Raw genomic sequence first — 22,160 nt, forward strand, 5'->3', positions numbered from 1 at the left:
TAAATAAATAAATAAAAACAGTGAATTTATGTTCTTTCTTTATTTGTTAGAAGGATGGATAAAGGCATTACAAGCAAAATCTACATGGAAAAGTTATTCCAACAAATCGAATTTGATGCTTTCAAACTCTACAAAATCATTTCATAAAAGAAAACTTTATTTTGTACTAACCAGCATTAATTCCAAAATCTTGAAACTTTTGAGTTGGATGGAATATGTGTGGTCTTGGAGAAGCTTCAATTTTTGCTTACTCATTTCACTACCACTGTTTCAATAAATTTTATATTTCCTTGCATGCCTCTTATTTTATTTTCTTCTTTTTAATTTTATTTTAACAGTATAAATATTATTTATTTAATTTAATATGGTACCTAGCATGATCCAATTGAGAAAAAGGGAGGGAAAAATGTGAAGATGAGATAACAGAAAAGAAAATAAAAAGAAGTTAAGATGAAGAATATTTTGATAGAAACATAATGCTTTTGTAAAGAATTGGATACTCTTGTATGTGAGGAAAGCAGGGGTAGGGTTCCATGGTTATTCTCATTGGAAAGTTGAAGAAAGAAAGACAATGTTAACTTTTTTTTTTTAAATATGTTTTTAGGGCATTAAATATAGAGAAGAAGAAAAGGATATGTGCATGTGATGTGTCTTGAAGTGAAAGGTATGGTGCAAGGAAATTTTGTGAGTGAAAAAGATAAGAAAGAGTGTTTCACTAGTTTTGAATTTTTCTTTCTTTCTTCTTTCACTCTCTTTTATCCTTTGCTTTATCTAAAAAAGGTTCCACTTATGGTGGAATATTCATGCATGCTTCCTATTACACTTCAGTCTCTGCATTATCCTATGCTTTGTGATGCTCTTATTTCAACTTTTCATAAAACCAGATTGCTAAGAAAAAGTGCCAAAGTTAGTGAAAACTTTAGTCAAGATTGTTTTAGTACAATCAAATTATATTTACTTCAAGGTCTCGTAACTCGAATATTGTGAATTTTAAGACTAGAACGTATAACTTGAATATCGTGAATTTCAAGATTATAACGTAATTTAAATATGATGAATTTAAAGATTACAATGTAATTCGAATATCTCGAATGTTGTAAATTCTAAGACTACAAGGTAACTTGAATATCATGAATTTTAAGACTATAACGTAATTCAAATATCGTAAATTTTAAAACTACAACGTAACTTGAATATCGTGAATTTTAAAATTAAAATATAGCTTGAATATCGTGATGAGATATTAGGATCTTATAACTAAAGATAAAGATATCTTATATAATATATAAGTGAATATAAATTTATTTTATAGAATTAAATTAAATTTAAAGATTATTTTTAATATGATATTAGAATCTTATAAAATTTATTTTAATAAAAAATTATTAGGTTTAAACATATTTAACTACTTTCCAAACATGCACTAAACTTCAATTTATATATTTTTAGCAAAAACCTAATTGGATTTTAAATCATATGTTTGATTCGTATTGAGAAGTAGAGAAAATCTTTTGACTTTATTGCCTGGGTGTTGGTCTTCATCTCACACTTTCCAAATCTTCTTTATTATCTCTTTTGCTGTTTCTTCGTTTCTGGGTTAGTGCATTTTCTTTTTATAGGACACTTTTTATTATTTTAAGAGAAATATCATTAACATAATTTTACAAATACATTCTTATTATTTAAAAAACATAAATAGCTTTTTGATCTTTCATAAAATTACAAGCTTCACTTGCGGTTATCAATAAAAAAAACATTATTTTTTATTGATAAAAATTTGCACATTTTAATCCTCGTAATTTTTATCTTTATTTTAATCTCAGTATTTTATTGACATATATTTTAAGTGATGAATTTTTCATTAGTCACAATGTCAATGATCAAGTAGATGACAAATGTATCTTCTTCTTTTTTTTAAATGTTTAGAGTTTGCATTTAATGGTGAAATTCAAAGAGAATAAAGATAAACAGTGTAAGATTTTTTTCAGGACTTTTATCCTTGTTTGATTTCATGGTCAAATAGAAAATAATGAAAGATAAAAAGATGCGAACTTTAATTGAAAGAAAACATTTGAATTTGTATCACATTAATTATTTTTTTTCAAACAAAATGATTACAAAAAATACATGTTATAATTCAACTCAAACAATGATATTAAGTTGCTTAACTAATTAATAACTGAATACTCAGATGATATTGATAAACGTTAAAGATCAAATGAAAATAAAAATTTTAGGGAAACCAAAATAGGAAAAACTTTATTAAGAACCAAAATTAAAAATGTAAAAAATTATTGAAAAATAAAAGGCAAAAAAATACTCTTTATTATACTTATATAATTTTTAATCACTCCACGTATCGATTGAAATATGAATATTCAGTTATCATTTTCTTTTCTTAAACTTGATTAAAAAGTTATTTTGGATTGATCCCTTTAGTTTTTAATTATAATATATGAGGGCTTGTGATGAAAAAGCAAATTATGTGAGACATTTTTAATGAAAATTAAAGTTGATGAACAATTTTCAATAGTTGACTTTCTGATGTAACAAGCCATATCTGACACACACAAAAATGAGAGAAGGAATCAACAGTTTCTTAGTTTTTATTTTTCTTTCACAAGCCAACATGTAGTTGATTATAATTTATTATTTACTTATTATTCAACCATATATAAAAAAAATCTTAATTTGAATTATGAAAATATGAGATATTGAACGATCTAATCGGGTGATGATTTTTTTGCGTGGTTTTTACCACAAATTGAAAAAACTTAATTAAATGGAAAAAAACATCACTAATAATACTGGTCACTTAGATTATCTAACGAATAAATAGTCCCTAACATTATTGTTGCATTTCGTAGTTTACTATAAAAGCACATGTTTTTTTTTTCTATTTTTCCTTATAATAAGGATTAAATGAAAAAAAAGGAGAAGGAGATGAAAAAACTAACTTGGTTTTACCAAGGGAGTTTACCATAAAAACCATTAACTATGAGAAAATAAATATTTTTTACGCTTATTTTTATAATTTGAATTGAATACTTTCAGTTTTTAAGGAATTATTTTTTTTATTCTTTATATTTTTAATAGTTTCCACTTTGGACCTTTAAATTTTAACATTTTTTAGAAATTAATTTCAGTTTTACACACTTTACATCTTATAATTTACTTTTAAGATAATAACAATTAAGAAAATGTGACAGTTATGTATAATATTATGTTGTTATAAAATAATTGATACCAGACTTTAATAATTTTAATTTACAAAAAAGTATTTAGTATGAATAATTCATCCCAATTTCTTAATTTTTTGGTCAAACGATAAATTATTACTCCCAATTTCTTTATTAAATCAAACTAGACTTATAATTTTAGAAGAGCATATCATTTTATGTGGAATTATTTGTTTTAAGTTATATATATATATATATATATATATATATATTGAAAGTTGATCCGGAGAATTTTGAAATTACTATTATTATTGTTATTAAAATGTCGGTGTGGTGAAAAAATTCTGTATATTAAAATATTAAGTCAAGGTTTGCTTTAAAATGAGCTCTGGAGTTGAATTACATAAATTAATTTTTTTATTTAAGAATTTAATGTGAATTTTTTGAGTTGAATGAATTACACAATAATGAATGTAGTAGTAGGTGATAATACTTTGCAAGAATGAATTAGCACAAGAGATATATAATTTATAGTGTATATTTTAATTATGCATACAAATATTCGTTTATTTAGAATTATATATATATATATATATATATATATATATATAAATATCCATATAAATGCATTACAAATTTACTAATTTCTATAACTCATCAAAAAATATCATCAAGTAATATATGTACTAAATGTAAAATCAATTTATGATGATATTTAATTGTCAATCCTATTAATTTCAATCTATTTAACTTAAGTGCACCTTTAGATTCACTTCATAAGCTCACATTTATTCTCAAAAGCATATTGATGTATCAACGAAATAGCTATTTATACAATTTCCTTAATCTCAATTATATAAACTATAAAAGACTTTTTAATACATTATAAGATTTTTTTTTGTTCAAGAAGAAAGTTAGGGCAAATTAAGAAAACAGAAATCTTTGAACACACACTAGACTAAAATAAACCCCAATTTACAAGCCACAAAAAAAACATTTTGAGGATAACATGTGTTATTTCTATACATTTGTAATGTTAAGTTCCAGAGATGAGTAGCTTAAAAAATAGAATTAAAGAAAAGGGTAAAAATGGTGACAGCATTGAAGCAGTATTAAATCCCCATTGAGCCACCGTGATTAGTTGTTTTAATGTTCCATTATCAACAAAACCACAGAACACAGTGTTTGTTAATAAATTCGAAAGAGAATAGAAACAAAGAAGAAAAGATGTAATAAACAGGGACTTGTTTGTTGGAGCCTAAAACGCACTTCCAAAGGCCATTCACTCACTCACTCACTATGACTCTCACTCCATCATTTACTTAAACTCACCAACACTCTCTTTTCCCACTCTGCCTTCCCCACGCGCCACCATGGGTTGCACGGCGTCCAAGCTAGAAAACGAGGACACCGTGCGTCGTTGCAAGGACCGCCGCCGTCTCATGAAGGACGCCGTCTACGCGCGCCACCAACTCGCTGCTGCCCACTCAGACTACTGCCGCTCCCTCCGCCTCACCGGCTCCGCCCTCTCCACCTTCGCCGCCGGCGAACCTCTCTCTGTCTCTGACCACACCCCCGCCGTCTTCCTCAACAACTCCCAACAACCACCCCCAACCATCCACCATACTCGCCCACCCTCACCACCCCGCCACCACCACCACCACCACCGCCACCACTCTCCACCACCCTTCAACCCTTCCCTGCCGCCGAAACTCGCCCCCATCCAACCGCGCCGCCGCAAGCAGCTGCATCCGAAGCTCCCCCATATTCTCTCCGACTCGAGCCCCTCCTCCACGCCGCGAAGCCAAGTGTCGAATTTTCCTTCGAACTTTTTCCCCACCGCGCATTCTACATACTCCTCCACCCCTTCCCAAACCTCCTCTGTTTGGAACTGGGAAAATTTCTATCCTCCTCCACCTCCTCCCGCTTCCGATTACTTCCCGGAAGAACAGCGATACCAGCACCAACACCAACAAAAAATCCCCGAAGAACAACGATATCAGCACCAACACCAACACCAACAAAAACTCTCGCAGGCTCAAACACAAACACAAACACCTTCCCTTCACTCTCACAAAACACAAACACCCTCTCATTACTCCCACAAAACCCAACCCACCAATCCCCAAATTCACGACTCCGACTCCGAGAGATCTGAATACGATTACTTCGACGGGAAACTGGAAACTCAAAAAGCTTACTCCCACTCTCGCTCTCCCTCTCATGTTCACTCTGATTCTCACTCTAATCACCATCTTCCTGAGGAGTATACCGAGACTGAGAGGGAAGAGGTTCAGTGCAGCGAGTGGGGGGATCATTACAGCACCACGAGTTCATCCGATGACGATGATGATGGGGTGGAGGAGGATGTGGAGTCCCCGTCCGAGATCAGGACCCGGTCAAATTTTGGGTCGTCCATGCGGGCTCAATCCGTTGCTGCTGGGGGCGGTGCTAAAGGGTTCGACTCTGCGTCCTCCGTCGCTGAGATGAAGATGGTGGTGAGGCACAGGGACTTGAGGGAGATCGTGGAAGCTATTAAGGAGAATTTTGATAATGCTGCTTCTGCTGGAGATCAGGTCTCGGAGATGCTCGAGATCAGCAAGGCTCAACTCGATCGCAGCTTCAAACAATTGAGGAGTATGTTTAACAAACTCAAACAATTTCTTTCGATTATTTGGATATTATCTTTTGTTGGTCTCGAATCAGAATTGAAAAACAGAAACTTTGAATCTATCAAGAGAATAGTACTAAAAAATGTAAAGCTTTTCTTTTCTAACTTTTTGTTTGAAAAATTTTGTTTCTAATTTTAATTGAAAAACCAATTTGAAGAGCATGAAGAAATGTTTTAAGTTTTATTCCATGTTTAAATTGGTTTGAAAATTTTGAATTTGTGTTATGGATTGGACAATTATGAGATTTGTGTTTGGTTATTGGGGAGTATTCATTTTTCTGCTTTTTGGGTCAATCTGTGAAGAATTTACACACAGTTTTGGTTTTCAGTGGATTGAAAATTGTGGATAGAATTGTTTGAATTGAATTTTGATGATTTTGATTTTGCAGAGACTGTGTATCACTCGAGTAGCATATTGAGCAACTTGAGCTCGAGTTGGACCTCGAAACCACCACTGGCGGTTAAGTACAGGCTGGACACCGGTTCGCTGGATGAACCGGGCGGTTCGAAGAGTCTTTGCTCCACCATAGAAAGGCTTTTGGCGTGGGAGAAAAAGCTGTACGAGGAGGTTAAGGTAATTTTATGTTAACTTCCAGGGCGGTGGTGTTATTTGGATAATAACGTGGTTCCCTTTTTAGAAAAATGAATTATATTTTTCGAGAGCATAAAAAGGTGAGGGAAAAAAGGAAACGGTGTAGGTTATGTTGGACTTTGGTTGCGTAAGGTCACAGCAGAATTTGACTGTTAAGTTTGAAAATGACCTCCTTTCCCTTTTTCCCCATTGTGAATTGACCAAAATGGCCTCGGTTGTTGGGACCAACCTTTATTATTGTGGTACAAATAATGCTCCATCATAGAAACATACTTATCCCCAAAATGCTTTTACACATGTCCAGTAATGATTTAAGTGTATATTAGGTGATACGGTAAACAGTGTTTGTTTGGCCATTAATCATTCATGGTTTGGATAATTTCCTCATTTGGAGGGGCGGTGCTTGTCTTAACCAGAGTCTTAGTGTAAATTAGCATGAATTAAGCAATTCGCTAAAATTATTTTAATCATAATTTATTTTGTGTGAAATGCCTCAAATACCCACACCCTTAACTCTTTTACCCCATTCAGATGAACTGACTAGAGAGGAACCCAGCTATTTACAGATTTTAAGTAATTAAACCACTTCTCTGTTTCTTCAAGTTTTGTCTTACATGTCATTGATTGTTCACACTCAATTGGGTCTATTTTACTATTTTTTGTTTCCGCAAGCTATGTGTGAATGGCAAACATTTTCTGTCACATATACATGTGTGTGCAAACTTACTGAAAAAGGCACATTTCTTTAGACTTACGGCATTAAAAGAAAAAAAAAAGTAATGCCTAGGATATTGTTATGGATGTTTGAAATCACCATAAATGTTGTGTCCAACTTGGCTGCTTTTTTACCAAACTGAAGTCAGGTGGTTCTGTTGCATTTATTTTTAGCTAAAAACCTCAACCATGTGGTTTGGAAACGAGGTGTGCTATGCTAACACTTTCTACAAATTGTGTTTGAATTAAGGCCAGAGAAGGTGTTAAGATTGAACATGAAAAGAAATTGTCAGCGCTGCAGACTCAGGAATACAAAGGAGAGGATGAAGCTAAGATATTCAAAACCAAGACTTCCATAAATAGGCTGCAGTCACTAATAGTTGTTACATCTCAGGCTGTGTCTACCACCTCAACTGCCATTGTTGGCCTTAGGGACTCTGATCTGGTCCCTCAGCTTGTTGCTCTCATTCATGGGTATGTCTCTTCTGCAATAGCTTTACTGTTTTGGTAGCTCCAGATGTTGGATAGCTAAATAATCTAGTTCTTGTACATGAGATTGGACCATTATTACATCATTATTCACAAAGAAGGGAAGAACTATAGTGATTATCTATTAATCCAATTTTACAACTAATCATGCATATGGGAGCTCACTGACGTGCTTATTTTCACTGCTGTAAATAATGAACTTTAATAACTTAATTGGCTCCCAAAAATTGTCTAGTATTTTGGACTAATGAAAATTTCTTGTGTTTTGGTCTTATTGTATCCATTTACAAACTAAATGTGATATTATATTTTGTAAATGTTGATTTGATCTGGTGGAATGTGTGAACTTTGAGCTGATACAAGTGACCAACCTTATTAAAGAACTTTTAAGTTTAACTGTAAGAAATGAAATGCTTTTGAACTTTTTCAAATGCCCTCCCTCATTTACCTCGTGCGAGTATGCTGCCTAATTTGGGTCAAGAAAATCTTGGGTGGTAGTTGAAACCATTATGGCTTACCGCTCTCGTATGCCACTTGCTTTATCAGCTCTGTGTAATTGCATGTGCTTCTTTGTACCAAACTGTCCTACTACTGCCTACCTCTTGTAATCAAATCTTGGCCCACCAGTGCACTGTCAAAATGTTATTTTGTCTTTTTAGGCTCCATTTGAGCATAACTAATTTATTGATGGAGTAGGTATGTTAAACCATATGATCGGATAACCCTTGTTAAGATTCTGAACCATTTGTCTGGGTGTTATAAGCTGTAAAAACTCATTGATTTTACTGATATTCATCTGTTTTTATTTTTCTGTTCCAGATATCCTATCAGGGTCAATTTTGCAGTAAGATGTTATATATAAACATATGATAGTATGACTCTGCTTAGGGTAGTGTAAGATTTGCCACAATTTGGCCAAAAAATAATGTTTAATAACACTCTTGAAATGTAAATAACAGATTGGCAAGTCAAATTCTAGCAAATCTAAAACTATATTTCTATTTTTTTTTTATTTTAAATATTTTGATGGCATAACTTTTTCTCTTAACCTTGGATTGGTTTAAAATTTTATGAGCTTGATATTCACCATATAAATTTTGCTGCCATTGTAAACAGCCGAATCATGAAGGCAAGATGTATCCACATTCTGTGTAAATCTTCAAAGTGGCAGATGATTATTGAGCTGAGTCGGTGCATATAACAATATAGGGGCATGACATGAGAATAAATCTTGATAGTCACAATTCCGAGTATGGGAATGGAATTGGGATTATCTGTCATTCCCTAGTGTTTGCTTATTTTGTACTGAAGCAGAGATTTTTTTTTTTTTCAATTCTGAAACATCCAAGTACTTAGGTGCCTTAATTTTTTACATTAAGAATTTGTCTCCTAGCAATAATTACTTAGCTATTATGTTTTATATTAAAAATGGGGATGGCCTGCTCAAGATAACTGTTTTGTCTTATTATGTTTGTGAATTGTGATGTGTTAAATTGTAGATTTATGTACATGTGGAAAGCAATGCACAATTACCATGAAATTCAAAGCAACGTAGTGCAGCAGGTCCGTGGCCTTGTGAACAGATCTTCAAGAGGTGACTCCACTTCTGAACTGCACAGGCAGGCTACTCGGGACCTTGAAGCAGCCGTCTCAGCTTGGCACTCAAGTTTTTGTCGCCTTATAAAATTTCAGCGGGAGTTCATCTTCTCCTTGCATGGCTGGTTCAAGCTCAGCCTTCTTCCAATCAACAATGATAACATCAACAACAGCAGGGACAACTCTGATACATACCACTTTTTTGATGAATGGAAACTCGCACTCGACCGTGTTCCAGACACGGTTGCATCTGAAGCCATCAAGAGCTTTATCAATGTTGTCCATGTGATATCTGCCAAACAAACTGAAGAGCTCAAGATCAAGAAAAGAACCGAGACTACATCCAAGGAACTTGAGAAAAAGGCTTCCTCTCTGAGAAACCTAGAGAGGAAGTACTACAGTTCATATTCTATGGTAGGCATTAGCCTTCCTGATACAGCACCTGATGGACAAGGTTTGGATGCACGCGATCCACTGGCTGAGAAAAAACTGGATCTGGCAACCTGCCAAAGGCGTGTTGAAGATGAAATGCTGAGGCATTCAAAAGCTGTGGAGCTAACAAGAGCCATGACCCTCAACAATTTGCAAACAGGCTTGCCTGGAGTGTTTCAGGCATTGACCAGTTTCTCTTCCTTGTTCACTGAGGCTCTTGAATCAGTGTGTACCCGTTCATATGCCATCAAGTAGGTAAGGTAAATTCATTTGTTCTGCATGGAATCTAAGTTCTTCATAAGGGCTGGGATTTTTTGGCGGCAAGCTCTCATTGCTCTTACTATTTTGAGTTATATTTTGAAGTGTAAATATGAAGAATTTTGGGGTTCCACCTATTTCGATGGAAAAAAGGGAATTTTCTTATTGTACAGGGAAATTTCTTGGTTGATTGTATCAGAGGATTGGAATTTTTAGTATATCAATAAATTATACGCATTGTGCTTTCATGTTCCATCATAAATTCTTTTCAAATGTTTGTTTCTCTACCCCTCAAGATTCTGTATATTCATTCCTCTGCATCCAAATGAGTTATGTGGGGACTACGAACATGTTTGGGATTTGGATGATCCATTAAATCAGAACTCCATGATTCCTGAAAATGATTGAGTGTAGAAACTTTTACATTATGAATATATGAAAATGTTACCTGAAGGGCATCATCATATGTGCAGTAAATGGTTTAAGACCTAAATATACTAGGGTGGGTGAGATAAGATAGCTGTGAAAAATACTTGTACAACATCAAAAAACCCTTTATGTTAGATTTCCTCAAAAGGAGGTGAGTGTGGTTATTGAGGGTGACAGCTAATATGGACATGAATGGACAGAAACGGACCTCAATTCAAAGTGGAAAGTTGCACACTCACAGCACATCACATGGCAAGTGGAAGAAAACATAGATATGTGCAAGTTGCATAATGCAAACTCATCGTTTCCCTACTCTATTATTCTATGCGTACTTATCTTATTATGCTTTTTGTGCAATTAGCAATTTGGAAACTACCATACCCTTCTCACTTACCTTTCATATTCAGATCCACTTCATCCCCTAGAGCTAAAAAGTGTCTGCTTTTATGCTTACTTAATAATAATTTTAAATAAAGTTAAAATAAATATATTTGTTTAAAATTTACGCCAAATTAAATAAATTAGTTTTAATTTTATAACAATTTTATATATAAATTATGATAATAATTTTATTTTTTAAATATATTAAATGAGTCAGCTCATAAGTTTAGAAACTAACATGGTTTAAACTCATTTAAATCATGGGTTTTATGGACTCGATAGAAACAAAATTGTTGGTTCAATTCAGTCTGATCCATTTCTTTCCCTTTTCAAGTCACTCACTGCACACAGTCAAATTTAGGAACTTTCTTTTCGCACTCCCATAATTTCCTTCTATACTCATAAATATGAAAATTGTCACTTTATCCTCTTGGTTTATGAAAAAATGACTTTCAAATTTTGTACAATCCAGAACTTTTTTTTTTTCATGAAAAAACTTTTATACCAAAATTAATTTTAGCTTTTGAATTGTTTAATTTAGATTTATTTATTTATTTTCAAATTGTATAATTTGAAAGTAATTTTAACTTTTAAGATTATGTAATTTGAAAGTCGTTTTTAGATATTTTAACATTCTACAATTTAGAAGCTTTTTTTACTTTTGTATTGTAAAATTTAGTAGTTTTTTATATGAAAAAAAAACTTATAAATTAAATAATTCATAAGTTATTTTTCTAATGATGAAAGTCTTCCTAATTACACCATCTAAAAGTCATTTCTTTTATATTTTTGGACTGTGTAATTTGAAAGTTACTAATGAATTATACAATAAGATTTATCACCACAATTACTAAACATAAAATATTGTTATAAATAAAAAATAAAATAAGAATATAATTTGTATAAACAAAACAAACATTCATTATATGTTATTATAAAATATGTGTTCTTTTATTGAAAACTTTATGTCATCTTCAACTCATGTTGTATCTTCTTTGTAATCCAATTCATTCTATGGTCATATAAATGAGAGAAAAAAAGCACCATTAAAGTTAGGATGACAAAACAGGTCGGGTCCGACCGGTCTGCCATTATTTAAGTGAGACAGATTAATTTTTTGATAAAGTTTGATCCGCCTAACCCGTCAACCTAACGGGTCATAGGCGGACTGTCAGACGTCAATTTACCCTTTTTCGTTTTTTACATTTTTAAAGAAGAATTTCGTGCTTTTGGAATAAAAATTGGTAGTGGTCAATGTTTTATATAAAAATTTATTTGCATAATTTCTTTATGTATCATTTGATTCATTGAAGTATCGTTGATATTTACTTTATTTTATTAGGTATTAAACCTTTTTCATAAAATATTAAAATTTAATTTAATTATTTTTATTGTCCATAAAATGATATCATATTAATAAAGTATACAGGACGGATTATTATTTTCAGTCTGCACAACCTTGACTGATCCCGCCCCGCCTTATCAAAAGACAGGTTAACGACCACCACCTCTAATTAAAATTAACCTCTTAACATAATTACCCCTACTATTCTTCTATGTAGACTATTTTGACTTATATGTCATTGGAATTACCTTTTCTACATTAGCATTTTATATGTCCAAATATATACAAAGAGGGCAAAGCTTACCCTTAGTAAAACAAATAAAAGGAAGAAAATGAAATGTGACATAAAATGATTTTCTTTTATGATTTTAATTTTTTAAAATGGTATTATTTTCTATTTAAAATCATGCATAATTAATGAATGTGGCTTCAAGTTATTATTTATAGTAGTGTGGTAAGAGAAAGAAACAGTATCGTAAAAAAATAATAACTTATGCATTTTAAGCATTGTAGAAATGAAAAGATGAAAGACATGTTTTTGAAAGAAAAAAATAAATATCTTTGAGGCTGGGCTTCTTTAAGTTCAAATCCTTTAATATGGCCCAATTTTTTAACAAAAGTATTTTTACAAAATTTTGTTAAGATACACAGTGAAAATATATTTTCACAAAGTTCAAATCCTTTAATATGGCCCAATTTTTTAACAAAAGTCTTTTTACAAAATTTTGTTAAGATACAAAGTGAAAATATATTTTCACAAGATACACATTTTTACAAGATACACAACAAAAACCTATTATCTATTTTGATGGATATTGTAGATATATGATGAAATATACATGTATATCTTAATAAAATCTTATTGAAACAGATAATAAAATTTATTTCAATTGTGTGGTGTGTCTTGGTAAGACCTACAAGAATTTTGATTCTAAAATTTCTCTCTTTGAAGAACAAAAAGCATAAAATAGAACTAACTCCTAATAAAAAATGCCCTAAAACTGAAAATTTATATAATAATATTGTTATCTTAATGAGAGAAATTTATGCAGTATTGATTGATAGTAGATTGTGATGAAGTGGGAACAGGATGGGACCAGTTTTTGAAGAGGAAAAGTGAAGAAAGTGACTAATGGTTTGGTTTGTTTTTGGTCTCTTCTTTTCACCATATATTTGTTAATGTTACCCTTCTTCTCACTCTCTCATTTGTTCCTATTATCTGAATTATTGACTGCAAATCTGCATTGCCATTTGACTTCACCTTGCATGCCATCATCATCATCCATGCACGTGCATTCGTCCACTTCTCTCTAATGTCATTTTCCCTCCACACGTTTTCCTTCCAACAATTTTCACATCTCATTCAATTATTAAATATATGTCTATCATGCATTAATTTCAAGAATCAAAACTATGTATGATTTATCTGTCACTTGGTTGATATCTCTTTTTGTTATCATGGCTGGTGTTTTAAGTTTTGTAGTCTAAGACATAATTATAATCTAGTATCTATGTTGAACTTTGTGGTTAAAAAACTGTTTTTAACTGTGACAATTTCTATATGTACTGGTTGAACGGAACTGTTCTGAGATATACTTAAACTTAAAATGTATTAAAGAATGATTAATAAGGTTAAGGTACATGAAGAACTAGGGAACACGTTTTTAATCATTATCTATATACTAATTTTAGTCTAACGTATACTAATTTTGGTCCAACATCAACAAAAACTCATCACAATCCTATAAATAAATACAACAACTAAAAAAAATATAAGTCAATTTTACGCATTTATTAATTCATCAAAAACCAAACACTTATTTCAAGAAAGAAAGCATAGCCACAGAAGCTAAGAACAGAAAAAAGATAGTGCCAACCGACCCAATTACTGAAGTTAATTGTTAAACATGAAAGGAATATTATTTTGTAGAATATTAGACGGATGAGAAATGGTTGTAACAAGTCACTGGTCATACTGTTTATGAAATCGAAGCACTGTGGTGTGCACAGTGAAAACATTTGCATCAAAAGGTTGCAGAATTCTGCAGAACCTGGTAAGAAGAGAATAACAGAATAAAGTTAATTTAAAGGTGGTTTCTCTGAACCGAATTAACATCATAAGAGAAGGACATATATTAGTCTTTCGAGAAGAATGTTAAAAAGGGTATAGGAAAAATGGATCCAAGAGAAATCACAGTGAATTATGTGGCAAATTTGGTGATCCTGCAGTTAATTTTGGCATGGATTTGATAGTGACTTCAATGGTCCTGTTCAAACCAACAATACTGAGTTTGAAGTTCAGAATTACTTAGCTGTGAACCATAGAATGCAACCTGCACCTGCCACTGTTACTGATCTATCGTTGTACCTTGATTGGAGAGTACCATGCCATCTTATTCTAATGCTTCAAATCTGTGTATTGAACATGTATAACATTCCAAAGGTTTTAATTATTCCATGTTTTTCTTCACTTTCTCCTTAACAATTTGGTGCATGTATCTTCCTATCTTCACTAAAAACTTAACTTGATTTCTATAGTAATCTATTTCAACAAGTTAGTATGTCCAAAGTTTACACTCATTCTAATTTTTCAGGTAGAAATTTATATTTATTTCTATAAATATTTATTAAATAAATTTTTATAAAAAAAATAGATAAATAAAAAAATATAATATTTTTAAGAAATTAATGTAAAAAATATAATAATAAAAAATTACAATTAAAAAAATTAAAAAATAAAACACTAAATAAATTAAAAATATCTTTCTTAATAAATAAATTTTAAATCTAACTCAACTTTACCATTTCTTAAAATACTCTTACTTATATATTATAAAATATTTTTTTTATTTTTTTAGATAAGATCTTTATCCTATTACAGAGATAAAAATAGAATAAATATATGGACATTTATCTAAATTAAAAAAATCAGATATTTCTCTTATTCATTTTTAGACATATTCACATTATTTTTTTTAGTAAAAGTATCATATACTTCTCTTATTATTTTTGTGCATATTAATTATATTTTTATTTTATTTTAAAAAAATAATCAGATATATTACTTTTATTCTTTCTATATAATCAATCTAAAAAAATCATTAAGAGGAATTTAAATAACAACCATAAATACATATTTATTTATCATTTATGAGTTTGTATAAAGGAACTTCAAGTATTCCCTCCATTCATCTCTTATCCTTCCATAATCATGTACCTTACCAAGCCCCCACAATAGACCCACCTCTATCATTTAGGTAACTAAAGGCCAAACTTTTTTTTATATATAAAATTTTGTAACAGGAATCCACCAGACTTAAACGGACTTCCACAAAAAATAAATTAAATTAATTTTTTTTATAAACTATTTTTATTTGTTATGATTTTTTTAATCTATGTATACCATTTTAATCTACCAAAATTTATTTTGTTTTTTTCCTTCTTATCTTTTTAAAATACTTATACATAAATCTATCTAAATAAATTATAGACATTTCATTTCAATCAATAACCTTTTCCAACATCAATTAATTGTATTAGATCTTTTCAGTTCTATCCACTATCACAACTATCCTCTTAGCTCAATCACACACTCAAAAATTTTCTTATCTGATTTAAATTTAATTTGTTCAAAGTCTTTGTATTATATGAGACTATTGAATATATTGGAATATTATAAATGTATATTTTAAAATAAATAATATTTTAATAAATATAATGTTTTGACATATTATGTTTAAAAATATCATTATTACACATAATATTTATAAATTATACATTTTCAAGATAGAAAGATATTGAATCAAGTTGGAACAATTTAAATTTATCTTCAAAACTATATTTCATATCTCAACTTTTAAAAATTTATCTTTTGAATTGAATTAGTGAGGAATATTTTCTTGTCTGGATAAGGTTCAGAGAAGATACAGTTAATAAATATTAAATTTTAAGACTTGAATTATTATTTGTTTCATTATTTAATTTTTTTATTAAATAATTCAATTTGATCTATTAATTTTCAAATTAACGTGATTTGATTCTATCCATTTTTTTTTCAAATAGATGCAATCTGTGCTGTCCATTTAAATTGACTTATTAAATCATTACTATTAGTCATGGTTAACTCTCTAATTAAAGAAGATTATAAACCATAACTTGTTCATTTTTTTTAAGTCATTGCCACTTTAAATTAAAATTTAAATAGAGAAAATTAAAAACTAATAAAAACTAGATTGGATTGTAACAACTAAGAATAACTATTATGTAAAGATGACTTGAATTTTTGGTGATGGTTCAAAACTTTCATCTTAATACTATTTAATCAGTTTAGAGAGAAAACTAAATTACATCAGTTGTTATAGTTTCATGATAAAATAAAATAAAATAAATAATAATAATAAAGTCCAACTGTTAAAGAAGATTTTAAAATAGACTAGCAATATATTCCTTCCCCATCAATAGGAAGAGAATCTTGCTATTCTGCAGCATAAGTTGCACTACAATGCAACTATTTTAGGGAATAAAATGACAAGGAATGAGATTTTTTAGAGTTTGAAATTGAATTCCATTTATAACCAGAAATAAAATCATGATTTATTTTAATGAAAAAAATTAAGGTTTTTTAAGGTTTGAAATTTGTGCAGATAAAGTTTTGTATTTTCATACTAAGTACTAAGGGTCCTTTTGATGGTCCCTTATTTTGCAATTTATTGAGATCATTGAGCTTGTGGATTCACTTTATGACATGTGGTATTAGGTGGTGGGGTTTCATAATATTCAACCATCATAATTTTAAAATGCAAAATGTACTGCATTAGTAGTTACTTATGTAGGTATTTATTAATCTTAGTTTATTGATTGAGTGATCAAGAAATTCATATTTTAGTAACATTTCAAATTAGACTTTTTTTATTTATTTAATCACTAGAAGAGTTTAATTTTCTGAGGTGTATTCAGATAATCAAAGTTTTTTATCTACAAAGAAAAACTATATTGTTGAAAAACACAAGTCTTAGAAAAAAAACATACAATAAGTATTCAAATAGTTAAGTTATTAGATTTTTCAAACATCTCAACCATACAAAAAAACATATTTTTTGGGTAGATAAATATAACTGAAAAAGTATTTCACATAAGTGTTTAACATAAGTATTTAACATATTTGACTACAACCAAAAATTTGCTTGAACATATCTAACATAATTTATAATTTGTGTTGTGTATTGTTGGAAAACTTTGGTTATAATGGTTTCCATACATACAATATTTATAAAAAATGGTAAAGATTCTATTATATGGTTAACAAACTTTTTAGAAAAGATGTTTAACTCTTTAATTGATATGTGTTTTACATATAGGTGTTAAACTTTTTCATAAGATTAGGCCGGTACTACATGATGTCAAGACAAATATAGCATTAAACATATTTATAAATACACTACAAAAAAAAGTGTATATTGTGACGATTATTTTCGTATAAACTGGCGTTTATAACCGCCACAATATACGTTTGTGGCGGTTTGTCAAACCGCCATAGAATTGGCCGCCACAAAGTTTATTGTGACGGTTTTACGCTACCCGCCGCAACACCCGCCACTTTAAACATATTGTAAATAGTGGCGGTTTTTATATGTAAGTAGTGTCAGTTATAACTGTCGCAATTTACATTCATTGAAGAAGATTCTGATACCATAATATACGTAAGTAGTGTCAGTTATAACTGTCGCAATTTACATTCATTGAAGAAGATTCTGACATCATAATATACGTAAGTAGTGTCAGTTATAACTGTCGCAATTTACATTTATTGAAGAAGATTTTGGCGCCATAATATACGTAAGTAATGACATTTTTAACTGATGTAATTTTAATTCTGAATAAATAAAATTTAACCACCATTTTTTTATAATCTTTTTTATAATATGTTTTATACAATTATAAAATTTAACTACCACTTTTTCATAATAAAATAAAATAATGTATAAAGTTGTAATCATCCATTCATTTCATTGAAAATTAAAACACACATAATCATGTTCAAAAGTTTATATGTAATTGAAAATTAAAATACATAGAAAGTTCATACATCCCTAATCAAGTTTAAAATTACAACACATAATTGTTCAAAAGTTCATACATCCCTAATCAAATTTAAAATTAAAACACATATCCCTAATCAGTTTTGCTTCTAGCACTTGATCCTATTACTTGATTAGGTGATGGAGCACCACTTCCATAATCTAACGCCTGAAATAAATAATTTTAAGTTAATGAATTTGTCTGCTTATAATTATAAAATAAAAGACACCAATAAATATTTAAATATATTAATACCTCATTGGTGAATCCATCTAGTACATGTCCAAATTTTAGGAAGCCTGCAGTGAATTAGTGACAAGGCATGTCAAATGGACTTATGAGATTTTACCATTTAAGAGAAGAGGGAGATATAAAACAAAATGAAATACTAAAATAATATTAATTTAAATGTATTGTACTGTGTTGATATTTTTTATATATTCATAAACCCTGAACAACTAATCCTTATTTCTACCCTATCGCAATAGTAACTAATTAATTGAGTAAATTATGATAAGAAATCTAAGTTATAAGATAGTTTTGAATATTTTTCATATATTCTAGTAAAGATAATATTAATATATGTGTTTGATAGAGTACTAAGAGCAGTCTATTTTCCACTAGTAAGAACTATGTAATTCAAGTTAAGAGCAAAGCAGCAAAGGATTAATTAAGCATTTGCCAAAATCCAAAACCCTAAATCCTAAACTCTAGGAATTTGGATGATGAGCAATGAAAATCACATAACTATCTAGAAAATGGTGCATGAATTAATATAAAGATGATTTCAACTGCCTAGATTAGATTGTGTTTCATATGTTATAAAATACTTATTCAAAACTCGAATCACAAAAAAGAAGAAACCAAAAACTAGAGTTACAGCTTTATGCACAAAGAATGAAGAGTTTCCATGTTTACAATAAACAAGACGAAAAATGAAAGACTACGCAATTGATGGAATAACTAATGAACTAGAACGGATTACTCATGATAAAAAGTATCAAATCTAAATAATACAAGTATAAGGTTTAACATGACATTTACAACTTAATTCACTTCACTTAAATAAACACATTAAAAAATGTATAAGCATTAAAACTTTAAAGACATGGTTGTAAACAGTAGCAGTTTATACCTTGATATGTGTGAAAGTGTGTACATAAATATTGATGGGTAAGGTGCTAATGTTAACACTTGTGATTTCAACTACGTTTGGAATCAGTTACCAAATTAGATTTCATGCTTATCACTTAAAGTAAGTGATTAATAAAACAATATGTGGTAAATTCAATTGCAATTGATTAGTTGAAGTAATAAGAAGTTAAACAAAATAATAAGCATTATTTTGATATGGTTAACATAAAACATAATTGGCTAATTGAGAAAAGGGGTATATAAAACCACCTCAAGTTGAGATTGTATTGGAGGCAGTCACACAATAATCGGAAAATACCAAACAACTATCTCTTACTGTAAAGCAAGTCTCAGGATATTATGTAAACACATGAGACTTACATGTCCTGGGGCAATGTTGAATCCTCGGTACTTGTGTACAAAAATAAGGAACCCCAAATTTCAGTACTTAGAAACTTTAAGGAGACCAAATCAGTGTACTCATTTGTTACAGCAAATATGTCAACACATACACTTGCTTGAACAACAACAGCAGCCTGTAATACATATGTCAATTCTTTTACTTCTAAAAAATGGGAGACAGGAATAGCAACATCATAACTTAAATACCAGATCTTTATAGAAGGGTGTCTGCTCTGGGAGTAAAGCACGATCTGCATCCTTCCTTTGCTTTCATATTGCTCACCATATCGTCTTGTGTCCATAATCAGGGGATCAGACAAGAAGACAAAGACTCTAGCTGCAGTTCTCAGAAGAAATAATATCTTCTTAAAGCGTTTTAAATATAGAAGATTAAACATTAAAGAATCACACTAACAAAAGTCATAAATGGCAAGTTTTGTATTTGTCCATTCAAACCTAAAGCAAAAGTATTCCCATATTCAGATGCAAGGAAATTGCAGAGAGCTTCCATTGCTATCCCAAAACCACGCCCACCTATCAGGACACCATCCAATCCTTGACCTGCTGCCGTGGTTCTCTCCCATGAAGTTGTTGGTCTGAGTGTTTCAAGTGCAGATGCAATGGTGTGGTCAACATAATACCTTCCAGAGCAGCCAGCAGTGCACTTTTGGTAAGTTCTAGAAACTCCTCAGAAGCTGTAGTATAACCGAAAACATTTTTCTCGATTACAAAATGACAGTGATAAAGAAGACACATCTGTATATTTAGGAAATTAATCAAGTTTTAAAGAACATTATGAAGGAAACAAATGCCAGAATAGAATAACAAACATGCAAATCAGGCACATCTATCTTCACCTTAATCATTGCATCACATCCTTCTATACAGAATCAAAAGGACCAGAAATAGGAAGAAATGGGTAGAATGACTTAATATGGGGAAAGGATCAAAACCAAAGGTCATTTATGCAATCACAACCTTCTCATTCAAACAAAAGTTAGTCCAGAAAACACAGCCACCGAAACAGTTCCAAACCCTATAAGTCTAACTTGCAGCAATCATGGCCAGTAACACTGAAAAAACATTGGCCACGTAATCTAATAATCATTCACGATATCTAGACACAAGATCCATGTGTTTTGAATCTGCGTCTCATTCTCCAGTCGGTTAGATAAAATTAATATAGAAAAAAATATTTATCAACGGTCTCAACTCTTAAATAAGGGAACAGGAGATAATATCAGAACCATGTGGAAACTAGACATATAAAAGTTATTATCGCCATAAGCAACATAGCCTACAGAATTATAAGTAAAATGCCATACTGCTCTCACACACAAAATTCTTAGGCTCCACCAGGTCCTAGTCAAAGAACCCAAAGCAAAACTCACAATCAGTAGCATACCATAAACTCCTGATCAATTAACCTCACTGAACCATCCAATTGTCAAAATCCAGTTCCAATGATCACAATTAGCAAATCAATAAGCCGTGAGATGTTAGGAGACTTACAGGACAAGTCAACAGCAACAACATATACCGGACATGCCAGCATTGCCGCTTCCTTTGCCGATTCCTCTGTAACAGTTCCAATCAAAACAGTCAAATATGAAAAACATGCACAAGAGCAATCCAATTCAACAACGATGAACCAAAATCGAAAAGTAAATTTCATAATTACGCGTAGGCAATGCGAGATCTATGAAAGAGGACATAATCTCGGCACAAGACTGAGGGGCTAAAGTAGCGTTCGATGGCGTCGGAGGAGAGGCCATTGAGGTTGCCGCAGAGGGAGCAAGACTAGAACCACTGCTCGAGCTTGCAGTAGGTGTTGAAGTAGGCCCAGTAGTTCTCGCAACGCAGTAATGAAGAAATGAAGAAAAGGAAAACTTGTTTTAATTCAGAAGGATAATTAGTTGGAAATGACATATTTTTGAAAGAAAATTGTGGGCGGTTAGTCAAATGACGTATTATACTGAAATTTGTGGCGGTTATTAATAACCGCCATATTAAAACCGTCACTTTTTACATGATTTTTTTGTAGTGATACTTGTTTAAGAAAATATCAATTTTATACCTTAACAGATAATATGACCACAACATCACCCATCCCCTTAATTTAGACAAGATTTTGTTTAGCTTTTAGACATTTGTTATAACATTTGTTAGATTTTCATTGGTGTGAATCTTTTTCATATCCACGCTTCTTTCCTCTACTACTTCTCAAACAAAGTGGTAACATATACTTATTTGCTTTATCTTGGAATGAAAGACATGATTCATTGCAATGTGTCTTACTGTCCCAATATATAATAAGCTTTTGGTGCTTGTGTTTGAGTTCCTCCAATTGATAGGAAATCGGGGTAGAAATTGGCTTGTAATCTAGATGTTGAATAGCCACAAGATCTTTAATAATTCTTTTTTGAAAAAAACAAATTCTCTTTTCTTTTCTATCTCGAT

The 22,160-nt window shown here is 30.8% G+C and overlaps 2 protein-coding genes across 2 annotated transcripts; one reads left to right on the forward strand and one right to left on the reverse strand.

Annotated features, from left to right (window-relative positions):
• Positions 1-4,286: 4,286 nt before the first annotated feature.
• Positions 4,287-10,186, forward strand: LOC137824847 (nitrate regulatory gene2 protein). Its single transcript, XM_068630524.2, has 4 exons — positions 4,287-5,816; positions 6,240-6,424; positions 7,407-7,630; positions 9,145-10,186. Exons 1-4 carry the CDS (start codon positions 4,553-4,555, stop codon positions 9,926-9,928), a joined length of 2,457 nt encoding a protein of 818 aa, XP_068486625.1. The 5' UTR covers positions 4,287-4,552; the 3' UTR covers positions 9,929-10,186.
• A 9,721-nt stretch (positions 10,187-19,907) lies between these two features.
• LOC137826910 (protein transport protein SEC23 D-like) lies at positions 19,908-21,558 on the reverse strand. Its single transcript, XM_068633067.2, has 4 exons — positions 21,382-21,558; positions 21,213-21,278; positions 20,157-20,395; positions 19,908-20,037 (listed from the first exon to the last, which is right to left on the reverse strand). Exons 1-3 carry the CDS (start codon positions 21,473-21,475, stop codon positions 20,238-20,240), a joined length of 318 nt encoding a protein of 105 aa, XP_068489168.1. The 5' UTR covers positions 21,476-21,558; the 3' UTR covers positions 19,908-20,037; positions 20,157-20,237.
• Positions 21,559-22,160: the final 602 nt, after the last annotated feature.

Source organism: Phaseolus vulgaris, chromosome 8 (assembly GCF_051622355.1).
Source record: "Phaseolus vulgaris cultivar YP4 chromosome 8, ASM5162235v1, whole genome shotgun sequence".
Classification (NCBI taxonomy): domain Eukaryota; kingdom Viridiplantae; phylum Streptophyta; class Magnoliopsida; order Fabales; family Fabaceae; genus Phaseolus; species Phaseolus vulgaris.

Excerpts from the sequence above, each read along its gene's own strand:
- LOC137824847 (XM_068630524.2), top strand. The coding sequence starts at position 4,553 with ATGGGTTGCACGGCGTCCAAGCTAGAAAACGAGGACACCGTGCGTCGT. Across the intron at positions 5,817-6,239 it reads CAGCTTCAAACAATTGAGGA|AGACTGTGTATCACTCGAGT; the intron begins GTATGTTTAACA and ends TTGATTTTGCAG. Across the intron at positions 7,631-9,144 it reads CTTGTTGCTCTCATTCATGG|ATTTATGTACATGTGGAAAG; the intron begins GTATGTCTCTTC and ends GTTAAATTGTAG.
- LOC137826910 (XM_068633067.2), bottom strand. The coding sequence starts at position 21,475 with ATGGCCTCTCCTCCGACGCCATCGAACGCTACTTTAGCCCCTCAGTCT. Across the intron at positions 21,279-21,381 it reads AGATCTCGCATTGCCTACGC|AGGAATCGGCAAAGGAAGCG; the intron begins GTAATTATGAAA and ends GAACTGTTACAG. Across the intron at positions 20,396-21,212 it reads TGTTGCTGTTGACTTGTCCT|CTTCTGAGGAGTTTCTAGAA; the intron begins GTAAGTCTCCTA and ends GTTATACTACAG.